Source organism: Desmodus rotundus, chromosome 3, assembly GCF_022682495.2.
Source record: "Desmodus rotundus isolate HL8 chromosome 3, HLdesRot8A.1, whole genome shotgun sequence".
Taxonomy (NCBI): domain Eukaryota; kingdom Metazoa; phylum Chordata; class Mammalia; order Chiroptera; family Phyllostomidae; genus Desmodus; species Desmodus rotundus.
In genome coordinates, this window is record NC_071389.1 from 149290034 (window position 1) to 149310643 (window position 20610).

The following is a 20610-nucleotide window of genomic DNA, read 5'->3' on the forward strand; positions in this document are numbered from 1 at the left end:
AATAAATAAATAAATAAAATCTTTAAAATTAAAGTTAGAAAAGAAAACAAATGAACCATTTCGAGGGGAATGTTGATAGTGGGGGAGGTTGTGCACATTGTAGGGGGCAGGGAGTATGAAGGAATCTCTGTTTCTTTGCCTCAATTTTTCTGGGAACTTCAAGCTACTTTAAAAATAAAGTCCTATTTTTCCAAATTATTAAAAAGTATTAGATCACTCAAATATATAGTCAATGAATTTCTTTTCTTTTTTAATAACCTTTATTACACATGTTCCATTACCACTTAGTCTCCTCCTATGCGTTTTAGTAATCTCTTTAGTAAAATATGAAAGGAGGATTTTTAAAATTTCATTTTTATTGTATTTTTTCCATTACCATTTATACCTCTTATAGCTTCTTCTACTTCCACCCACCCTCCTCCACCTCCACAATCAACAACCAAATATGCTAAAAAAGCTATTCACATAGTTCCTAACTAATGCATATTTTTGAACAGTAATTTTTTTCATGAGGAGCGTTCCTTAATAGTATGTTTTCCCACACAGGGGGATTATCATTTGGCTGTCCAGTTCAAATTATTATTTAAAGCAAAAATTAATATTCCTTCTGTGCTCCTAGGCAATTTGTCCCCTGCCTTTTTGTCTCCTTTCTCAAAGTGGAACTGTTTAAAATTTCAGTTTAAGGAGAGATTGAAGATAGAATTAGGAAAGGACTGTATTTAAAAATTTCTCTTAGGAAAATGGAGACAACTGTACTTAAACAACAATAAAAAACCATTTAAAACAATAAAAAATTCCCTTGGCATTGTATAAATTAATGACAAAAAATAACTGAGTATTATGAAAGCAAATGGATAAAATAAAAGGTAGTTATAGAGAATTGTCAAATGCCACCATCACTCATGAGTTATAAAGTTGTTGCTAAATTCAAAAAATGTGGTTTACATTTTATAGAAATACATGTAAGGAGACTGTCTTAGAAAATGGTACAAGCTTTTTCTTACATAGAGGGATTTGAGATTTAAGTTCAGGAAATCTGGCTGAGACCAAGGCAGAAATGTGATGGACAGTACGAAGTAACTGGTGTCTTCCTTTCTTATTCCAATTATCTATTGACTTTGTTCATTTTCCTTTGGAATAATTTTACATTCAGACAAAAGCTAAGGATTTCCAAAATTCTCTGATTGCTTGATTGCTACTGAGATTTTATGATCAATAACTCTTCATGATTATAACTTTTCCTTCAGCCAATCATCACAAGTTACTGAAATGAGACCAAGGTACTCAATTGTCCACAAATGATTGTTATCCAGTTGAGAGCATTCTGTAATATCCAGGATTCGAGGAAGTCCCCATGGTAATATGAGTTAATGATGCTCAAACTTACAATAATATTAAAAACCTTTATTCTAAATAATCATTTAACTTTATGTTTGCCCAAATCAACTTTAAAGATGATTATTTACCAATTAAAAGAAATGACTTTATGTCTTCTACAATCACAGTATAATGTGGCAGTAATTGCCATGTCATTAAAAGAAGGTTATAGAACAAATATATTTTGTGCAATCGTTACATACTTGTAATTTTCCCTGTTGTCAAAGGAAAACTATTTTTGAAATTTTACCATGTGACATTAAATATTGTATGCTTTTTGAAACCCTCTCAAAACATGACCTCCAAAATACTCATATATCTGATATGTTTCTCACCAAACCTCACATTTGCAAACAATTGTTTCACAACACTTTAACATAGTATTTCACTTTAAAGCATAATAATATTCCTTTTGTCAAGTTCTATAGTAGTTTTCATATGTGTACACAAATGGACTTAGAATATGAGAATTAACTACTTTAAATACATTTCTATTGATCAACAAGATCGACTTTCTCTTACCCTCTTATTTTCCTCTTTCTCTCCTGTCTACCTACATACCCACTTATCACACGTATCATACATGTAGTGTACCTTCATTTAGTTAACATTTGCATGTTGCTCTCCCACACTCTTGATTTTCACTTTGCATTTGTATACTTGCTATAATCTTACAAAAGCAAACGTGTACTGTTTCATTTATTTATGGAAAACTCCAATAAATAATTCATAATGAAATAAAATTGTTTGTAGCTTTTCATTTTGTGGTAGTATTACCTTATATCTGAAAAAAATATAACCCATTCCTTGAAAGTACAATGGTAAGAAAGAGGTGAATGCTTAAGGGTGCACTTGTCAATGAGCAATAAGAGAAAGAATTTCTACTGTGGGTTGGGAAATATGTAGAGCCCTTCACATTAAGCTATATATCAGAAGAACAATCTGAAAATCAACAAAGTCAAAATACAGTTACCCTCTGTCTAGTTAGAATTCTACCTACTGTGTCAAGACAACCATTTTTTTTTTAATTCATTAGAGTTTTGAGGGACTCATTAACTACAGGAACTAGACTTGAACTTCAGTGAGGGAGGCAGAACCATCTGTGAAAGGGACAGTGGAAATATAAAGACAGTGTTGTAGCTTTGCTAATAAAGGAAAACTGAGGCAAAAGTAATTTACATATTATCATTTCTAGGATAATCCCTGGAATGAATGTCTCACACCATTTCAGGTCCTGAGTTTGTTGTTTATTCATGTCAGTAAAAGGAGCATTTTTTTTGTATCAGCTGAAAAAGTCTGAATACAAAGTGAATTTTATCAAAGTAACTTAATTTGCCTTTGTAGACCATAGTTTATCTTCTCAATCATGATGGGCAGATATGGGGAAATCTGTGGTTAAAAATATCTATTATCTTAGGGAATATTAGCAAAGAAAAATAAGGTACATTTTGTATTCTCCATTGCACTGAAACTTTGCAATTTTTTAAAAGGAAAACCAAAACAAAAATCAATATAACCTCAATTCTTGTTTTGATACCACATTTAATTTTTTTTTTAGTTTTTCTAATGTTTTAACTACATTGTATTAATGAATGCAAGTAGACATTTTAATAATTTTAAAAACTATGTAAAATGGTTTTTGAGATACAGAAGAATGCATTTGAGAGATTTCTATCAATATTTATTTCACATACATTTTATATTTATATGAGGTTTTTAGTGTCTTTATACAATATTATGTTTTGAATTAATTCATAATCTACTGTGATATGAGAGGTTATTTACTTACCTGATATTTAGTTACACAGGTTATGAATTTACCATCATCTATTATAACTTTAAACACTTAGGACCCATAGAAAAACAGGCATTGGCTGGATATAAACATATCTGATGGAAAGGCAGAAGTGAGGTGTTTAAATAATTTATCTGGAGAAGAACAGAAAGTTTCTATTCAACAGTGCCTTCAGCAGTACACATTTCACATAATCACTTTCATTTATTTGAAAAAAAGACCATTCTCCGGACCGTGTTCTTGAAGGTTTGCTTCACTTGCTTATTTCTTAGTGTGTATATGAAAGGATTCAAGAGAGGAGCCACTGAGGTATTGAGCACGGCTACTCCTTTGCTTAAAGTCACCCTCTCCCTTGCAGAAGGCTTTATGTACATGAAAATGCAGCTACCATAAGTGAGGGAGACAACTATCACATGGGAGGAACAAGTGGAAAAAGCTTTCCTCCTTTGACCCATGGAAGGAATTCTCAGAATTGTCCGGATAATAAGTGTGTAGGAAAAAGTAACTAGTGTTAAGGAGACCATGATGGTTACAATGGCTAAAACAAATGCCATGAGTTCTAGAAAGTGAGTGTTTGTGCAAGAAAGCTGCAGAACTGGAGAAGAGTCACAGAGAAAATGATCAATTATATTGGAGGCACAGAAATCCAACTGCAGTAGCAGAATTATTGGTGGACAGATGATCAGCAACCCTGTAAACCAGGAGCTAAAGACGAAAAGGGTGCAGACCCTGCTGCTCATGATGGCGGTGTAATGCAGAGGCTTGCAGATGGCCAGGTAGCGGTCGTAGGACATGGCGGCCAGAAAGTAAAATTCTGTCACCCCAAACAAAATGAAAAAGAAAAGCTGAGCCACACAGCCATTATAGGAAATGGTTCTGTCTCCTGTCCCAATAGTGACAAGGAATCTGGGAATGCAGACTGACGTGAGCAATATTTCTAGGACTGAGAAATTTCGAAGGAAGAAATACATTGGAGTCTGTAGATGCGGATCTGAAAGGGTGAGGACGATAATGATGAGGTTCCCGGTCACACTTAGCATGTAGTTAATGAGAAGAAATGTGAAAAGTACAACCTGCCACTTTGGGTCGTTAGTCAATCCAAGAAGAATAAACTCTGTTACTTCTGTGTAATTTCTCATGATTTTCCTTTATTTTCAATGATGTACTGTGTTTTAGCTGTAAAATAGGTGAAGAAATAAGAAAGCTGTACACCAACAAACACACACATGTACACATACTTTTCATTTTTATTTATTTTCTTTTTTCCCTTTTCATTTATATTTTATTGATTATGCTACTACTGTTGTCCTGGTTTTCCCCCCTTTGCCCTTCTCCACCCAGTGCTCTTTATTCCCTGAGACAAAACCCACTATTGTTAATGGGTCATGTATGTAAGTTCTTTGGCTACTCCATTTCCTATACTGTACATTCTATCCCCACAGCTATTCTGTAAGTACCTATTTGTGCTTCTTAACCCCCTCACCACTTCACCCGTTCTCCCCCTTCCCCTCCTATCTGGCAACCTTCTGGTCACTAACTTCTTTTCTATTTCTTTTGAGAGACCCCCTTTGCTTTTTTTAAAAAAGATTTTATTTCTTTATAGGGAGAGGTGAAGGGAGGGAGAAAGGGAGAGAAACATCCATGTGTGGTTGCCTCTCCTGCACCCCCTACTGGGGATCTGGTCTGCAACCCAGGCATTAGCCCTGAGTAGGATTTGAACTGGCGACACTTAGGTTGTCAGGCTGGCACCCAATCCACTGAGTCACACTACTTTTTAAAAAAATCAGTGCTGCCCTGACTGGTGTGGCTCAGTTGGTTGGGCATAGTTCCACTAACTGAGAGGTCGAGGGCTCCATTCTAGTCAGGGCAGTAGCGTGGGTTGTGGTCTACTCCCAGTCCAGGTGTGTATAAGAGGTAGCCAATTGATGTTTCTCTCGCACATCCTTATTTCTTTTCCTCTCTTTCTCTCTCCCTTTCACTTTCTCTAAAAAGACATAAATTAAAAAAAATCATTGCTGCCTTTTTCTTTTAGAGAAAGATGACTGTGTAGTATATAGAAACAAAATATTTTTTAAAATTCTGTTTTGTGTTATGGCATATATTAAGTCATTATTCCTATAGTTTCTTTATTCTATTGTCACATATTTCTGTATAAATATCTATTCTCTGAACATTTTGATATATTCCTTAAAATAAAGAAACAAAAGGGGTTATTACCCTTCTCAAATAAAACTCTGAGAGCATTTCCAGCATACCACAATAGTCTTTGTAGATATGTATTTTTTGTTGCTCTCTATGTACTTTTTCAATTTTGCTATTTTGAATAAGCATTCCTTCTTTTTCTCTATTCGACCTTTTACAGTCTGCGAAGACAACAGAGTTGCCCATCTGGTACAGTAATGTGTTCCTGATATAGTGTACAGAGGGATTTAATTAATGGGAGGGTACCCAATCTAATTCCAATATCTGCAAGGTATTCTAATTTTAATTAAAAGTCTGTTTTAATGGCTTTTTGTAAGATTGTACATATATTCTTGAGTGTTGTTTTATTCAGTGCTTACTTATCACGATCTGCTCCTGATACTAAAGCAGAAGTTTTACTTAAGTCCTAATTTTATTTTTGTAAACTGCAAGTGTTCTTTATATTTCTAAAATGATATATCACTCTCCCACAATATTGCCTATGCTTTTCTTGAGGAATGATAAAAGGAAATGGTTCAACATTAAAGTTAAGTTTGGGGGAGGCAAATACTATTGCTTTTTCTTTTTCTTTTCCATTTGTGGCTTATTAAAAATAATTAAAGATAATTATTTTTTAAAAACAGGAGAAAGACAAATTTTAAAATGTTTGCGTGGAATATTCACATATACATGATACCATGAAAATTCCCAAGACACAGAAGCAACAATAGGTATATATAACTTTTTTGGATAAAGGAGAAGGGAGGTAGAAGATGGGGTATTCAATTTCAGGAGTGAGAATGGGTGATTTACAGGTAGTTGGGGGAGAGTGGAATACATATGATGATTCTTGATGTAATGCAAGATTCGCTTAATTGTGTTTCCTGTTTTAAATTGTTATTTTCCACCAAAGCTTTAGATGTATTGTCATCTAAGATCATTTTAAAAATTACTCAAGTTTTCAGATATCCTGCCTGTCTGCAATGTCTTATTTGTTTTCTATATTCTTCAGAGGTTTCAGAGCTTTCAAAAAGAATAATATTTTCTCAGGATTAGCCAATTAATAATATGTTAATGAACTTACTAAACATTTGTATCTACACAGTTTATGGAGGGGTATATTTCTACACTCAGTCATTCGTTGTGTTTGTGGTCCTAAGATGTGCATTGTTTCTATCTTTTCCCTTTGTATGATGGGTGCTAGCCTTTACTGTCTGCGAAATTCACATTGTGAATAACTAAGACATAAAATATATCTTCTTAGTGTTAAGCACACCAATTAAAATGTTTGGAATCTTGTATAAAAATGTCTCTTACATGGGATATAAAACAAACTCATAGACACAGACAACAGTATGGTGGTAACCACTGAAGGAAGGGAGTTGGGGAGGATAGTAAAGGGGCCCAATATATGGTGATGGAAGATGATTTGACTTTGGGTGGTGGGCACAAAATGCAATATACAGGTCATGTATCATAGAAATATACACTTGAAAGCATACGATCTTATGAACCAATGTCACTTCCAAATAAATTTTTTAAAATGGTTACATGGTGTCTTGAATTTATTATTTTAAAGTGGTATTAGAGATACCTAGATAAGAGCACAAAATTCATGTAGTGTTGTCAATGACAAAGTATTTATGTCACAATGAACAACAATGTCCTGTGAAACAAGTAAATTATAGTAGTTGTAAATTGACTAATTTTTTGTAGCTCATAAAAATTATATGGTTGAGTTTGATTTATATTTATTGTTGCACATATGTGAGGTTACTTGTATAAACCATAAATATACTCTTCTAAAGCAAAAATATATTCCTGAAAGACAGTATCAAAGATGTACTTACGTTTTTGGTAAATATGACTGGTTTGTGCCAATACCATTAAAAATGGTTTCTTTGATTTATTTAAGCTAAGTGATTTTGGATTTCTCAAAAGCCTTTGCCGTGCTTCTGTTCTGTCATTTTATGTTTGTAATCAGATATCCAAAATATTGATAATAAAAATAATTCCAAGAGCTCTCCAAGAATGTTAACAGAAAAGGGCATACATAAACCCATTTCTCTATGTAAATCCAAATTTCTCTCAGGACCTGGGCTGCCAGAATATCCTACCTATGCAATTTCAGGACGTATAGTGTGAAATAAGCTATAGTTAACATGAGAGCATATGTCACATCTTTCCAAGCTTGGCGGGCAAGATGGTGTGATCTTTTGTGTGGAAATAATGTTTTCCAGGCTAACCATAATTTCATCTGCTTCTTTTACAATGGACTCAGGGGGATCAGCTGATGAATAAACAAAAGCCACCACAGAGCCGGGGATCTCAAGACACTCAGTGTTAAACAATATCCAGATTAGTATGTCATTTAGAATAGAATGTATAATAGGTAGTGGCCTCAGTTCAGAGCAAAACAATGTATAGAATGATTTGCATTTGTATAATAACCAGTAATTTCACAAGCAGAAACTTAAAACCAAACTGACAGTAGCAGAAGGGAGTGGGGAATGGGATAATGGGGGAAAGAAGGGGAAGGGTCAAGTCAAGGAACATGTATGAAGGGCCCATGGACAAAGTCAACAGGGTGGGGGAAGATTGAGTGTGGGAGGTGGGGGTGGGTAGGGCAGGGGAGAGTAATGGGGGAAATGGGGACAACTGTAATTGAACAACAATAAAAAATAAATAAAATTTAAAAAGAGACTTAGTAACAGAAAGAAACATTAGCACTTTTTAAATGACAAAACCTAAATCGTAAATGAGGGTTTTCTCTAATCTTAGGGAAAATATTAAGAATTCATTGCGATGTTTTAGCCTGGAGCTGAGGTTTCCATGATTCTGCACCTTCAGAGGTGGTGGGCTGGTCTTTACTGTTTTATGTCCTTCTCCTGAATGATGACGTAGAAAACCTGGTCGTGAACAGAATCACTACCATTTATTCCTTCAACAATTGCTTGTTGGATCCTTTATGTGTGGCCTTCAGGCTTAGTTTCTGAGAATGTAGAGATGATAAAGACAGCTTTTTGCATAATTTTTAATTGTTACAGAAAAGTGTGAGAATCTACTTTTGAAATCTCAGATTCCCTTTCTCATGTGTAATACAAGTAGTATTCTCCTTCTGCATCATCTTACTACTCACTGCTTTGACCTGAGAAGACGTTTGTGATATCCCATTTACATTCACTATTTGAGACATATTTAATTTTTATTTAATCCACGAGTTTCATAAAACATTTTGTTGCATAAGATGATTTCAATTAAATAGAAATTGTGATTATTTAATGATCTTAGATCCTAGACACTGTCTGAACAAAGATTTTTAAGATTATTTTTACTGTTTCTTTGGGAGACAAATGAAGTTAATCAACGTATATTGTTAGGCAATACATTATGCATACTGAGGTAGAGACTTTTGAAGCATAATAGCTGTTTAAACTCTAAGTAAACTGTTTTATTGATGATCAGTGTGAAGAACTTGAATAGTGTGCCATAAGCATGATGTTGAATTGCAAATCGCAAACATTGTCATAATAGTGTTTATATGATGTTCACCTGTAGATCTTAATATTATTTAGAATTTTATGTTATTGAGAACCTGTTATTAAATAAAGATATGTGGAAATTGCTTTAATATATGTGACCTTATGTTAACTTAAATGCATCTGCAAAGACCCCATTTCTAAATGTCATAATTACAGATTCCAGGAGAACATGAATCTTTGAAAGGAAAAATGCAAACCCATCCAGTACCCAAAACAAAAACTTCTTTTTCAACTAAATATAGTCGGATATTATTAGTTAATAACATTATATAGGTTTCAGGTGTACAGTTCTGTAATACATCATCTGTACATTGCACTGTGTGCTCACTACCCAAAAGCTACTCTCCTTCTGACCACGTAGTTGACAAGCCAGTACTTCCAACAGTGATTTTAGACAATAACATGCATCTCCACTGAGCACAGCAATGTGTGTGCTTTCTAAATTATTACTGAATCAGCTTCCTTTTATTAATGCTTATATATGTTTAATGTCATATGTTTTAATATTGGGTTAGAGGATTTTTCATCATCATTTTAATTGTGTATAACAAAAGTACTTAATGTTAAATAAAAGAAATAGTTAAGAAGCTGAAAATATTTGTATTTTAAATATATTTTTCCTGTCCTTGTTTTTATTTTAATGTTTCTACACATTCACTAAAAGATCCCTCCTTATGCACAGATCCATTGTATACCTTGTTTCTTTTGTCACACTTAATCAGGCAGCAGAAGCAGACACCCTGGTTTCAAAGATTGGCTCTGTTGCTATGGCTCCCTAGGCTGACTATCCCCTTAGCAGATCTGAACTCAGGACTGTATTTTGCCATATATAATGGGCACACAAGTTTTTGGCCCAAACAATTAGGAAAAAAATCTTTTGTTTTAATTTTTAATTCAATTATTTCCTCTAATTACAATTATATACATTTTGTTTTTGTATTATAAAGTAATTTAATATTTATTGTTGAACATATGGATATCATTATTGCTTTCTAGAGTTATGCTTTCATGCATAAGCATAAATAAAATAATTAAAAACATATAGACACAGAATTAATACTACCCTTGTATAATGCACATCCTTATTTTTCCCTCAAAATTTTGGGCAAAAATGTTTATGTCCTGATGCAACAATTTCATCCTGCAAAGAAGTACACTGCTCAATAAAACTTGCTTTGTATAACCTGTAGAAATACTTTTCATTTGGGATATTTTGATATTTAAAACCAGGTTTTTCTGATTTTCTTCAGTCGTGGGTTTTCAAATTCATTCAAACAAATCCAACATTTCTGTGAAATGTTCATGAACAATGGACTGTATGTACGAAGTCATCATAAAACTGAAGAAATGCAGTTTGGAAAGTTTTAGCAGTCTCTAAATTTGACCAGGTCTCTAATCACATTAGAACTACCACATCCTGCTGTAGTCACGTTGTATCACATGGAAGCATTGTTGATTGAACTATTATTTGGAATGTGGGACTGTGGATGTCATATGGATGAAAGCTGTAAAGAAAAGCAAACTTCTAAGGGGCAATTTAACAGTAAACACTTCATGTGGAAATGCCATGCTCTGGATTTTGTCACTGAGTATTTGCAAACCACAGCAGCATATATGGACAACTAAAGTGGTGAACCTATGTAATCAACCTGATAAAATACTGTATCATTTGTACTGAAGTGGGCACTGCAGCCACACATAAAAGTACCACTGCAAATAAACCAAGTGAGACAGGCCACAGAAAAACAGATGAACACGTGTCTTAATCTTCCAGCTGGTCTGTTTCTCAGATGTCATGGTCTCACTCTTTTTAAAAAATAAATTTCTACAGTTCTCCAATAAATGTTACTGCTGGGAAAAGATTCTCACTTTTTAAATGCCTTTACCACCTAGAGAGTAAGAGCCACTTTAAATGGGGTTTTATTTTCTCATATTTTTCTGATATTTGAGTTGATATTTTTTCCTTTGAATCATACTCTCTTTCTTGTATTAATGTTTTTGGTAGCTTACAGTATTCATGCCTTAAAGAAGTTTTTATTTTTGCTAGTTTATGTAAAATCTTATGATGTCAGAACGGATGGGGACTTTAGCATTATCTAATTCAAATGTCTTATTTTGTAGATGAGGAAACTGGAGATCCAAAAGAATAGTTTCCTCCAGTCAATAATGACAGAGGCAAGATCACAACTCATATTTTTGAGGCACTCAGCATCTAGTCAATGGATTACAGTAGAATACTTTCTGGATGAAAATAACTTAGTTTTTTAACATTTGGAACTTCTTCCAGGTGTATTTATCTTTTATTTTTACTTTAGAAGTAAGTGGTTCTCAAAAATGTTCTGTTTTTGGTGAAATGTGCTTCATATTAAAAGACCCTATGACCATCCATAACGTGAGCTCCAGAGACAATTCCTTTCCTCCTCTGCTTACACTTTCTGGCTCTGCAACTTCATTTGTGAAGATGTGGCTTTGAGAACCTGGTGGGAGTGTAGACTGGTGCAGCCACTGTGGAAAACAGTATGGAATTTCCTCAGAGAAATAAAAATGGAACTGCCTTTCGACCCAGCAATACCAATGTTGGGATTATACCCTAAGGATCCTGAAACACTGATCCAAAAGAACCTCTGCACCCCAATGTTCATAGCAGCACAATTTACAATAGCCAAGTGCTGGAAGCAACCTAAGTGCCCATCAGTAAATGAGTGGATCAAAAAACTGTGGTACATTTGCACAATGGAAAGTACACAGCATAAGGAAATAAAGTGGTGGCTAGTATTGTTGAAGGGTTATCGCTATTTCTATCTATGGTTCTGAAAAAAAGGCCTAGAAAACCCAGGCATATAAACTTTTTCAAATACGATGTCAGAGCAAGCAACCTTAATAGTTGATATAGGAAGTAGGCATTTAGAGACTTCTTAATATTTGTTGATTAATTTAACAAATATTTTTAGTCAATGCTACTCTACAATAAGCCCTTTGGTAAGCAATAAGGAACAAACTGTTATCTTTTGTTGAGAAATGCTCATAGTCCATTAATAAAGTCAAGAAAAATGAAATTTCAGTAAATTGTGAAAATTTCTACCATATTGGTAAGCATCCTGCACTGTTACCTGAGGCCCATGTGATCCTCTATGACTGTAAACTTCAAGAATACAGGTCCAGTGATATAGCTGGAGGAAAAAAAGGCAACTTGAACTTGACAACTGCAGCACAGGATACCTAACATCACAGGGATGCAGGGCATGATGTACATGAGAGAGCTTTGATTACTAAGAATTCAAAGGTTTACTGTGACTCAGACCAGACTGATGAAGTCATGCCAAAGTAATACCTATGAGTGAGAAAGTGAATTATCCACCACATATTCTATAGTCATGACTGAGATTAGTGTTGTGGATAAGTCAGAGCTCACTCCAAAAAGTACAGAGATAGCCACTCTACAGGTGTGAGGTGGTATCTCACTGTGGTTTTAACTTGCACCTCTCTGATGGCTAGTGATGTTGAGCACATTTTCTGATGTCTCTGGGCCCTCTATGTCCTCCTTGGAGAAGTGTCTGTTCAGGTCCTTTGCTCATTTTGTAATTGGATTTTTTGTCTTCCTCATGTGGATTTGTGTGTGCTCTTTATAAATTTTGGAGATCATTTCCTTGTCTGAGGTGTCATTTGCCACTATATTTTCCCATATGGTTGGTTCCCTTTTCATTTTACTGCTGTTTCTTTAGCCGTGCAGAGCTTTTTATTTTGATGAAGTCCCATTTGTTTATTCTTTCCTTTATGTCCCTTGCTCTAGGGAACATATTGGTGAAAACATTGCTGCATGGAATATCTGAAGTTTTCCTGCCTATATTCTCCTCTAGGACTTTTATGGTGCCCACAACTTATATTTAAGTTTTTTTATCCATCTTGAGTTTATTTTTGTGTATGGTGTAAGTTGGTGATCAAGTTTCTTTTTCTTTTCTTTCTTTCTTTTCTTTCCTTTTCTTTTTTCTTTCTTTTTTTTTTTTTTGCACGTAGCTGTCCAGATCTCCTAACAAACATGATTACTGAAGAGGCTATTTTTACTCCATTTTATGCTCCTGCCCCCTTTGTCAAATATTAACTGACCATAGACACTTGGGTTTATTTCTGAGCTCTCTATTCCATTCCATTGATCTGTGTGTCTGTTCCTTTTTTTTTTTTTTTTAATTTAAAAAAAAATTTTTTTTTTATTGTTATTCAATTACAGTTGTATGCCTTTTCTCTCCGTCCCTCCACCCCACCCCAGCTGAACCCACCTCCCTCCCCCCTCTCCACCCTCCCCCTTGGTTTTGTCCATGTGTCCTTTATAGTAGTTCCTGTAATCCCCTCTACCCACTGTCCCCGCACCCACCCCCCACCCCCGCCCTGGCTATTGTTAGATTGTTCTTAACTTCAATGACTCTGGTTATATTTTGTTTGCTTTTTCCTTCTATTGCTTATGTTCCAGTTAAAGGTGAGATCATATGGTATTTGTCCCTCACTTCCTGGCTTATTTCACTTAGCATAATGCTCTCCAGTTTCATCCATGCTGTTGCAAAGGGTATAAGCTCCTTCTTTCTCTCTGCTGCGTAGAATTCCATTGTGTAAATATACCATAGTTTTTGGATCCATTCGTTTGCTGATGGGCACTTCGGTTGCTTCCAGTACTTGGCTATTGTAAATTGTGCTGCTATGAACATTGGGGTGCACAGATTCTTTTGGATTGGTGTTTCAGTGTTCTTAGGGTATAATCCCAGCAGAGGAATTACTGGGTCAAAGGGCCGTTCCATTTTTAGTTTTCTGAGGAAATTCCATACTGTTTTCCACAGTGGCCTCACCAGTCTGCATTCCCACCAACAGTGCATGAGGGTTCCCTTTTCTCCACATCCTCTCCAACATTTGTTTGTGAATTTGTTTATGTTGGCCATTCTGATGGTGTGAGATGATACCTCATTGTGGTTTTAATTAGCATCTCTCTGATGGCTAGTGATGTTGAGCATCTTTTCATATGTCTCTGGGCCCTCTGTATGTCTTCCTTGGAGAAGTGTCTGTTCAAGTCCTTTGCCCATTTTTTAATTGGGTTGTTTGTCTTCCTGGAGTGGAGTCGTGTGAGTTCTTTATATATTTTGGAGATCAGGCCCTTGTCTGAGGTATCCTTGGCAAATATGTTTTCCCATACTGTTGGTTCTCTTTGTAATTTGGTGCTGTTTTCTTTAGCCATGCAGAAGCTTTTTATTTTGATGAGGTCCCATTTGTTTGTTCTTTCCTTTATGTCCCTTGCTTTAGGGGATGTGTCTGTGAGGATGTTGCTGCGTGGAATGTCTGAGATTTTCCTGCCAATGTTTTCCTCAAGGACTTTTATGGTGTTATGGCTTATATTTAAGTCTTTTATCCATCTTGAGTTTATTTTCGTGTATGGCGTAAGTTGGTGATCGAGTTTCATTTTTTTGCACGTAGCTGTCCAGATCTCCCAACACCATCTGTTGAAGAGACTGTTTTTTCTCCATTTTATGCTCCTGCCTCCTTTGTCAAATATTAATTGATCGTATAGGTTTGAGTTTATTTCTGGGCTCTCTATTTTCTTCCATTGGTCTATGTGCCTGTTTTTATGCCAGTACCAGGCTGTTTTGATTACAGTGGCCTTGTAATACAGTTTGATATCAGGTGTTGTGATCCCTCCTTCTTTGTTCTTCTTTCTCAAAATTGCTGCTGCTATTCGAGGTCGTTTATGGTTCCATATGAATTTCTGCAATGTTTGTTCTATATCCGTGAAATATGTCATGGGTACTCTAATAGGGATTGCATTGAATCTATAAATTGCTTTGGGTAGTATGGCCATTTTGATGATGTTAATTCTTCCAATCCATGAACATGGTACATGCTTCCATTTGTTTGTATCTTCCTTAATTTCTTTCTTCAGTGTTGTGTAGTTTTCTGAGTACAGGTCTTTTACCTCCTTGGTTAGGTTTATTCCTAGGTACTTTATTTTTCTTGTTGCTATATCGAATGGGATTTTTTTCCTGATTTCCGTTTCTGCAGTTTCGTTGTTGGTGTACAGGAATGCCTTTGATTTCTGGGTATTGACTCTGTATCCAGCTATTTTGCCAAATTCATTTATTAGGTCGAGTAGTTTTTGAGTGGATTCTATAGGGTTTTCCATGTACACTATCATGTCGTCTGCAAACAGTGACAGTTTCATTTCCTCCTTTCCAATTTGGATGCCTTTTATTGCTTTTTCTTGTCTGATTGCTGTGGCTAGGACTTCCAATACTATGTTGAATAGGAGTGGTGAGAGAGGGCATCCTTGTCTAGTTCCTGATCTTAGTGGGAAAGCTCTAAGTTTTTGTCCATTGAGTGTGATGTTGGCTGTAGGTCTCTCATATATGGCTTTAATTATGTTGAGGACTGCTCCCTTTATTCCCACTTTGCTGAGTGTTTTTATCAGAAATGGGTGCTGTACCTTATCGAATGCTTTTTCCACATCTATTGATATGATCATGTGGTTTTTGTCTTTGCTGTTGTTGATGTGATGTATTATGTTTATTGATTTGCGAATATTTTACCATCCTTGCATCCCTGGGATGAATCCCACTTGGTCATGGTGGGTGATCTTTTTAATATATTGCTGGATGCGGTTTGCTAATATTTTGTTGAGAATTTTAGCGTCTATGTTCATCAGCGATATTGGGCTGAAGTTTTCTTTCTTCTTTGTGTCTTTATCTGGTTTTGGGATTAGGATGATGTTGGCTTCATAAAAAGAGTTTGGGAGTCTTCCATCCGTTTGGATGTTTTCGAATAGTCTGTGAAGGATAGGGGTTAGTTCTTCCTTAAACGTTTTGTAGAAATCTCCTGTGAAACCATCTGGTCCAGGGCTTTTGTGTGATGGGAGTTTCTTGATGACTGCTTCAATTTCCTTTGCTGATATTGGTCTGTTCAGGTTTTCTGCTTCTTCTTCAGTCAGTTTTGGAAGATTATATTTTTCTAGAAATGTGTCCATTTCATCTAGGTTTTCAAATTTCTTAGCATACAGGTCTTCATAGTAATTTCTTACGATCCTTTGTATTTCTGTGGTATCAGTTGTAATCTCTCCACTTTCATTTCTAATTCTGTTTATTTGGATCCTCTCTCTTTTCTTCTTGATAAGCCTACTTAAAGGCTTGTCGATTTTGTTTATCTTTTCAAAGAACCAGCTTCTGGATTCATTGATCCTTACAATTGTGCTTTTAGTCTCTATGTCATTTAGTTCTGCTCTGATCTTGGTTATTTCCTTCCTTCTGCTTGCTCTGGGCTGTCTTTGTTGTTGTTCCTCCAGTTCTTGTAGGCATAGGGTTATGTTGTTTGTTTGAACTGTTTCTAACTTCTTAAGGTAGGCCTGTATTGCTATGAACTTCCCTCTCAGGACTGCCTTTGCTGTGTCCCATAGGTTTTGGGTTGTTGTGAGTTCGTTTTCATTTGTTTCCAGGAAGTTTTTGATTTCTTCCCTAATCTCGTTCTTGACCCATTCATTGTTTAATAGCATGCTATTCAGTCTCCATGATTTTGAGTGTTTTGGGTTTTTACCCTTGGGGTTGGTTTCTAGTTTCAGACCCTTGTGGTCAGAGAAGATGCTTGATATGATTTCAATTTTCTTGAATTTGTTGAGGGTTGCTTTGTGTCCTATCATGTGGTCTATCTTTGAAAAAGTTCCATGGACACTTGAAAAGACTGTGTATTTTGCTTCTTTGGGATGAAAAGCTCTGTATATATCAGTTAAGTCCTTTTCCTCTAGGGTATTGTTAAGTGACACAATATCTTTGTTGATCTTTTGTTTGGAAGACCTGTGCATTTTTGATAGTGGGGTGTTAAAATCCCCTACTATAATTGTGTTGCTGTCAATATCTTTCTTGAAATCCTCCAAGATTTTCTTTATGTATTTGGGTGCTCCTATGTTGGGTGCATATATATTTACAATGTTTATGTCTTCTTGGTGGATTCTTCCTTTGGGTATTATGAAGTGACCTTCTGGGTCTCTCTTTATGGCCCTTCTTTGGAAGTCTATTTTGTCTGATATGAGTATTGCTACCCCTGCTTTTTTTTCCTGTCCGTTTGCGTGGAAAATTTGTTTCCAGCCCTTCACTTTCAGTCTGTGTAAGTCTTTTGTCCTGAGATGGGTTTCTTGTAGGCAGCATATGTGTGGGTCATGTTTTCTTATCCATTCAGCTGTTCTATGTCTTTTGATTGTAGCATTTAATCCATTTACATTTAAGGTTATTATCGATAGGTAGTTATTCATTGCCATTATTTCCTACCTGTGTTCCTCTGTCTTTCTCTTTTCCTTCCTTTCCTTGAAGCAGTCCCTTTAGCATCTCTTGCAGAGCTGGTTTGGTGGAGCTGTATTCTTTTAGACTTCTTTTGTCTGGGAAACTCTGTATTTGGTCTTCTATCTTGATTGAGAGCCTTGCTGGGTAAAGTAGTCTTGGTTGCAGGCCTCTGGTTCTCAGTACTTGGAATATTTTTTGCCATTCTCTTCTGGCTTGGAGCGTTTCCATTGAGAAGTCAGTTGCTAACCTTATTGGGGCTCCCTTGTATGTTACTTCCTTTTTCCCCCTTGCTGCCTTTAAGATCCTCTCTTTGTCTTGGAAATTTGCCATTTTAATGATGATGTGTCTTGCAGTGGGTCTCTTTGGGTTCCTCTTGTTTGGGACTCTCTGTGATTCCTGGATTTGGGTGACTTTTTCTCTTCTCAGATTAGGGAAATTTTCCATCATTACTTTTTCAAACAGGTTTTCTATCCCTTGCTCTTCTTCTTCTCCTTCTGGTATTCCTATTATACGGATATTGTTACGTTTCATGTTGTCCTGCATTTCCCTTATTGCCTCTTCATTCTTTCTGAGCCTCTTTTCCTTTTCTTGCTCCTTCTGGGTGTTTTTTTCTACTTTATTCTCCAGCTCGCTGATCCGATCCTCTGCTTCATCAAGTCTGCTTTTCATTCCTTCTACTGTGTTCTTCAATTCAGAAATTGTATTCTTCATTTCCTCTTGGCTCTTGTTTATATTTTCTATTTCCTTTTTCATGTTTATATAGTTTGCAGTGAGTTCATTGTAGTTTCCTTGTCGTTTCTGGTAGTTCTCTTTGAGCTCAGAGAGCTCAGTGAGCTTCCTGATGACCATTGCTTTGACCTCAGTATCTGATAGTTGACTTGCCTCTTTTTCAGTTAGCATTCTTTCTGAGACTTCCTCCTTTCCTTTCATTTGGGAATTGTTTCTTTGTCTTCCCATTGTTTGTGAGGCTCTTCTTGTTGGCTTCTGCTTCTTAAATTGCTTTGTTCTGACTCCCTGGATTTATGATATGAACTTCTATGGTAGAATGCCAATGGGATTCGGTGGTGCTGTCTCCTTACTCTCCTGTGCTCACTGGTCTTGAGCTGACGTTTATGTGTTTAACACGGTCTAACTCTAGTCTTTTCAGCACTCCAGGTTTTGTTGTCTCACCATCAGATCTTTCAATGTCCTCTATCTTTGGTCTCTGATCTTCGTATATGCTGGAATACTGTTGGCTGTTCGCTCTGCTCCTCAGATCAGCTAGGTATTTCCCTGGCGCTGAGGGGAAGTGGATTCCGCTCCCACCTATGTTGCCGCCATCTTCCCGAAACTCTGTGTGTCTGTTCTTATGCTAGTACCAGGTTGTTATGATTACAGTGGCCTTGTAATATACTTTGATATTAGGAATTGTGTTCCCTCCTACTTTGTTGTCTTTCTCAAAATTGCTACGAGTGCTGGCAAGGCTGTCAAGGAAAGGGAACCCTAGTACACTGTTGGTGGGAATGAGGACTGGTGCAACCATTGTGGAAAACAGTATGGAATTTCCTCAAAAAGGTAAAATGGGGCTACCTTTCAACACAGCAATACTACTGCTGTGATTACATCCTAAGAATCCTGAAACACCAATTCAACAGAAGCTATGCACCCCAATGTTCATAACAGCACAATTTACAAGAGCCAAGTACTAGAAACAACAGCCTAAATGCCCATCAGGAAACGAGTGGATCAAAAAACTGTGGTAAATTTACACAATGGAACACTATGCAGCAGAAAGAAAGAAGGAACTCCTACCCTTCATGACAGCATGGTTGGAATTGGAGAGCATTATGCTAAGTGAAATAAGCCAGGTGGTGAAAGAGAAATACCGTATGATCTCACCTATGAGTGGAACCTAATCAACAAGACAAACAAATGAGCAAAATAGAACATGAGACATAAAGAAGAAATAAAGAAGAAACTGCCAGTTACAAGAGGGTAGGGGAATAACCGGGGAATGATGGGGAAGTGTTTCAAGGAACATGTATAAAGGACATGTGGAGAAAGCCAACTGTGTTTGCAGGGAGGATTGAATGTGGGAGGTGGGGGTCAATAGGATGGGGAATAGTAATGGGGAGGAAATGAGAACTGTAACTAAACAACAATACAAAATAATAAAATATTTTTAAAACAATTACAGAGTCTTGCCCATAGGAGACTGAATTTCCTTGCAGGTGTATATCACATCGGAAATTACCAATAGGAGAGTTGGCAATTCTGACTTTCTTTGCTAAAGTGATTTTCTGTCTCTAAGTTTAGAAATTCAAGCCTTTAGAATTAAATTTATTGGGGTGACATTGGTTAATAAGATTATTTAGGGTTCATGTGTACAATTCTATGATACTTCATCTGCATATTGCACTGTGTGCCCAGCGCCACCGTCAAATCTTCTCTCACCACATATTTGACCCTTTTACCTTTTACTATTCCCCCAACTCCACTTCCCTCTGGTAACCACCACACTGTTGTCTGCGTCTATTAGTTTTAATTCCAAAAGAGTAATTGTCATCTGAATGTTTAGTTTTCTGTGATACAAAATCCTCATAAGCCAAACCTGGCATTTTGGGATGGACTCATGGGGTATGTTTGTGAAAGAACAAATTATCTAAATAGCATTTTATTCTGCAATTCTAAATTTTTCTTGCATATGTTTATTTTGCAAGGTTTTTCCCCTTCCCAGAGAATTGGTACCATGGTTTATCTGGGGAGCATAACTCTGATTGGAATCACTGTTGTGATGTTTGTCAGCCCCATATAAGTTCCTATGAATTTTTATATTTCATACTTTAAAAGAAAGAAAAATCATATTCACTTAAAGAGACAAGTCTTAGATGGATAGGTAAAACATTTCCCTTTAAAACAATATTCACATTATAAAAGTGAGTATTGGTTTATAGAATTATTATTTTGTGCATAATAAGTTGAATCAATAAAATAGCTTATCGAAAGGAATTAATTATTACTGGTTGTTTTCTGTGTCTTTTCATATGATTCACCATCACTTCTCTAATTTTTACAACTGTTATTTGTGATAATAACTGTCTCAGCCCAGAATAGACATTTATTATATGTTTGTTTAGTATTTATTTGTTATTATATTAATTTATATTTATTATTTTACCTGTGAATTCTTACTGAACTACTGCAAATGTTGTGAGCAAACCTATCTTTTATATTGATATAGCACTTGGTATGTTTATAAAAAAGTAACTCATACATGTTTACCTTTCTATCTGTTACCTGAAATCCTACAGGCTGAAGATGGGATATTATATTAATCCAAATGACTAGCATGTGCCTGCAACTTAGTTGTTTAATAATAGACAACAATGTGGTAATTGTGGTAAAGGGGACTAAGTGGGTATGGAAAAAATACAATATT

At 35.9% G+C, this 20610-nt stretch overlaps 1 protein-coding gene across 1 annotated transcript; it reads right to left on the minus strand.

Moving 5' to 3' along the window:
- Positions 1-3055: 3055 nt before the first annotated feature.
- LOC128780460 (olfactory receptor 6C75) lies at positions 3056-7475 on the minus strand. Its single transcript, XM_053920613.1, has 2 exons — positions 7204-7475; positions 3056-4348 (listed from the first exon to the last, which is right to left on the minus strand). The coding sequence occupies exon 2, from the start codon at positions 4309-4311 to the stop codon at positions 3373-3375; it is 939 nt and encodes a 312-aa protein (XP_053776588.1). The 5' UTR covers positions 4312-4348; positions 7204-7475; the 3' UTR covers positions 3056-3372.
- Positions 7476-20610: the final 13135 nt, after the last annotated feature.

Coding starts and splice junctions, on each gene's coding strand:
- LOC128780460 (XM_053920613.1), bottom strand. CDS start 4,311: ATGAGAAATTACACAGAAGTAACAGAGTTTATTCTTCTTGGATTGACT.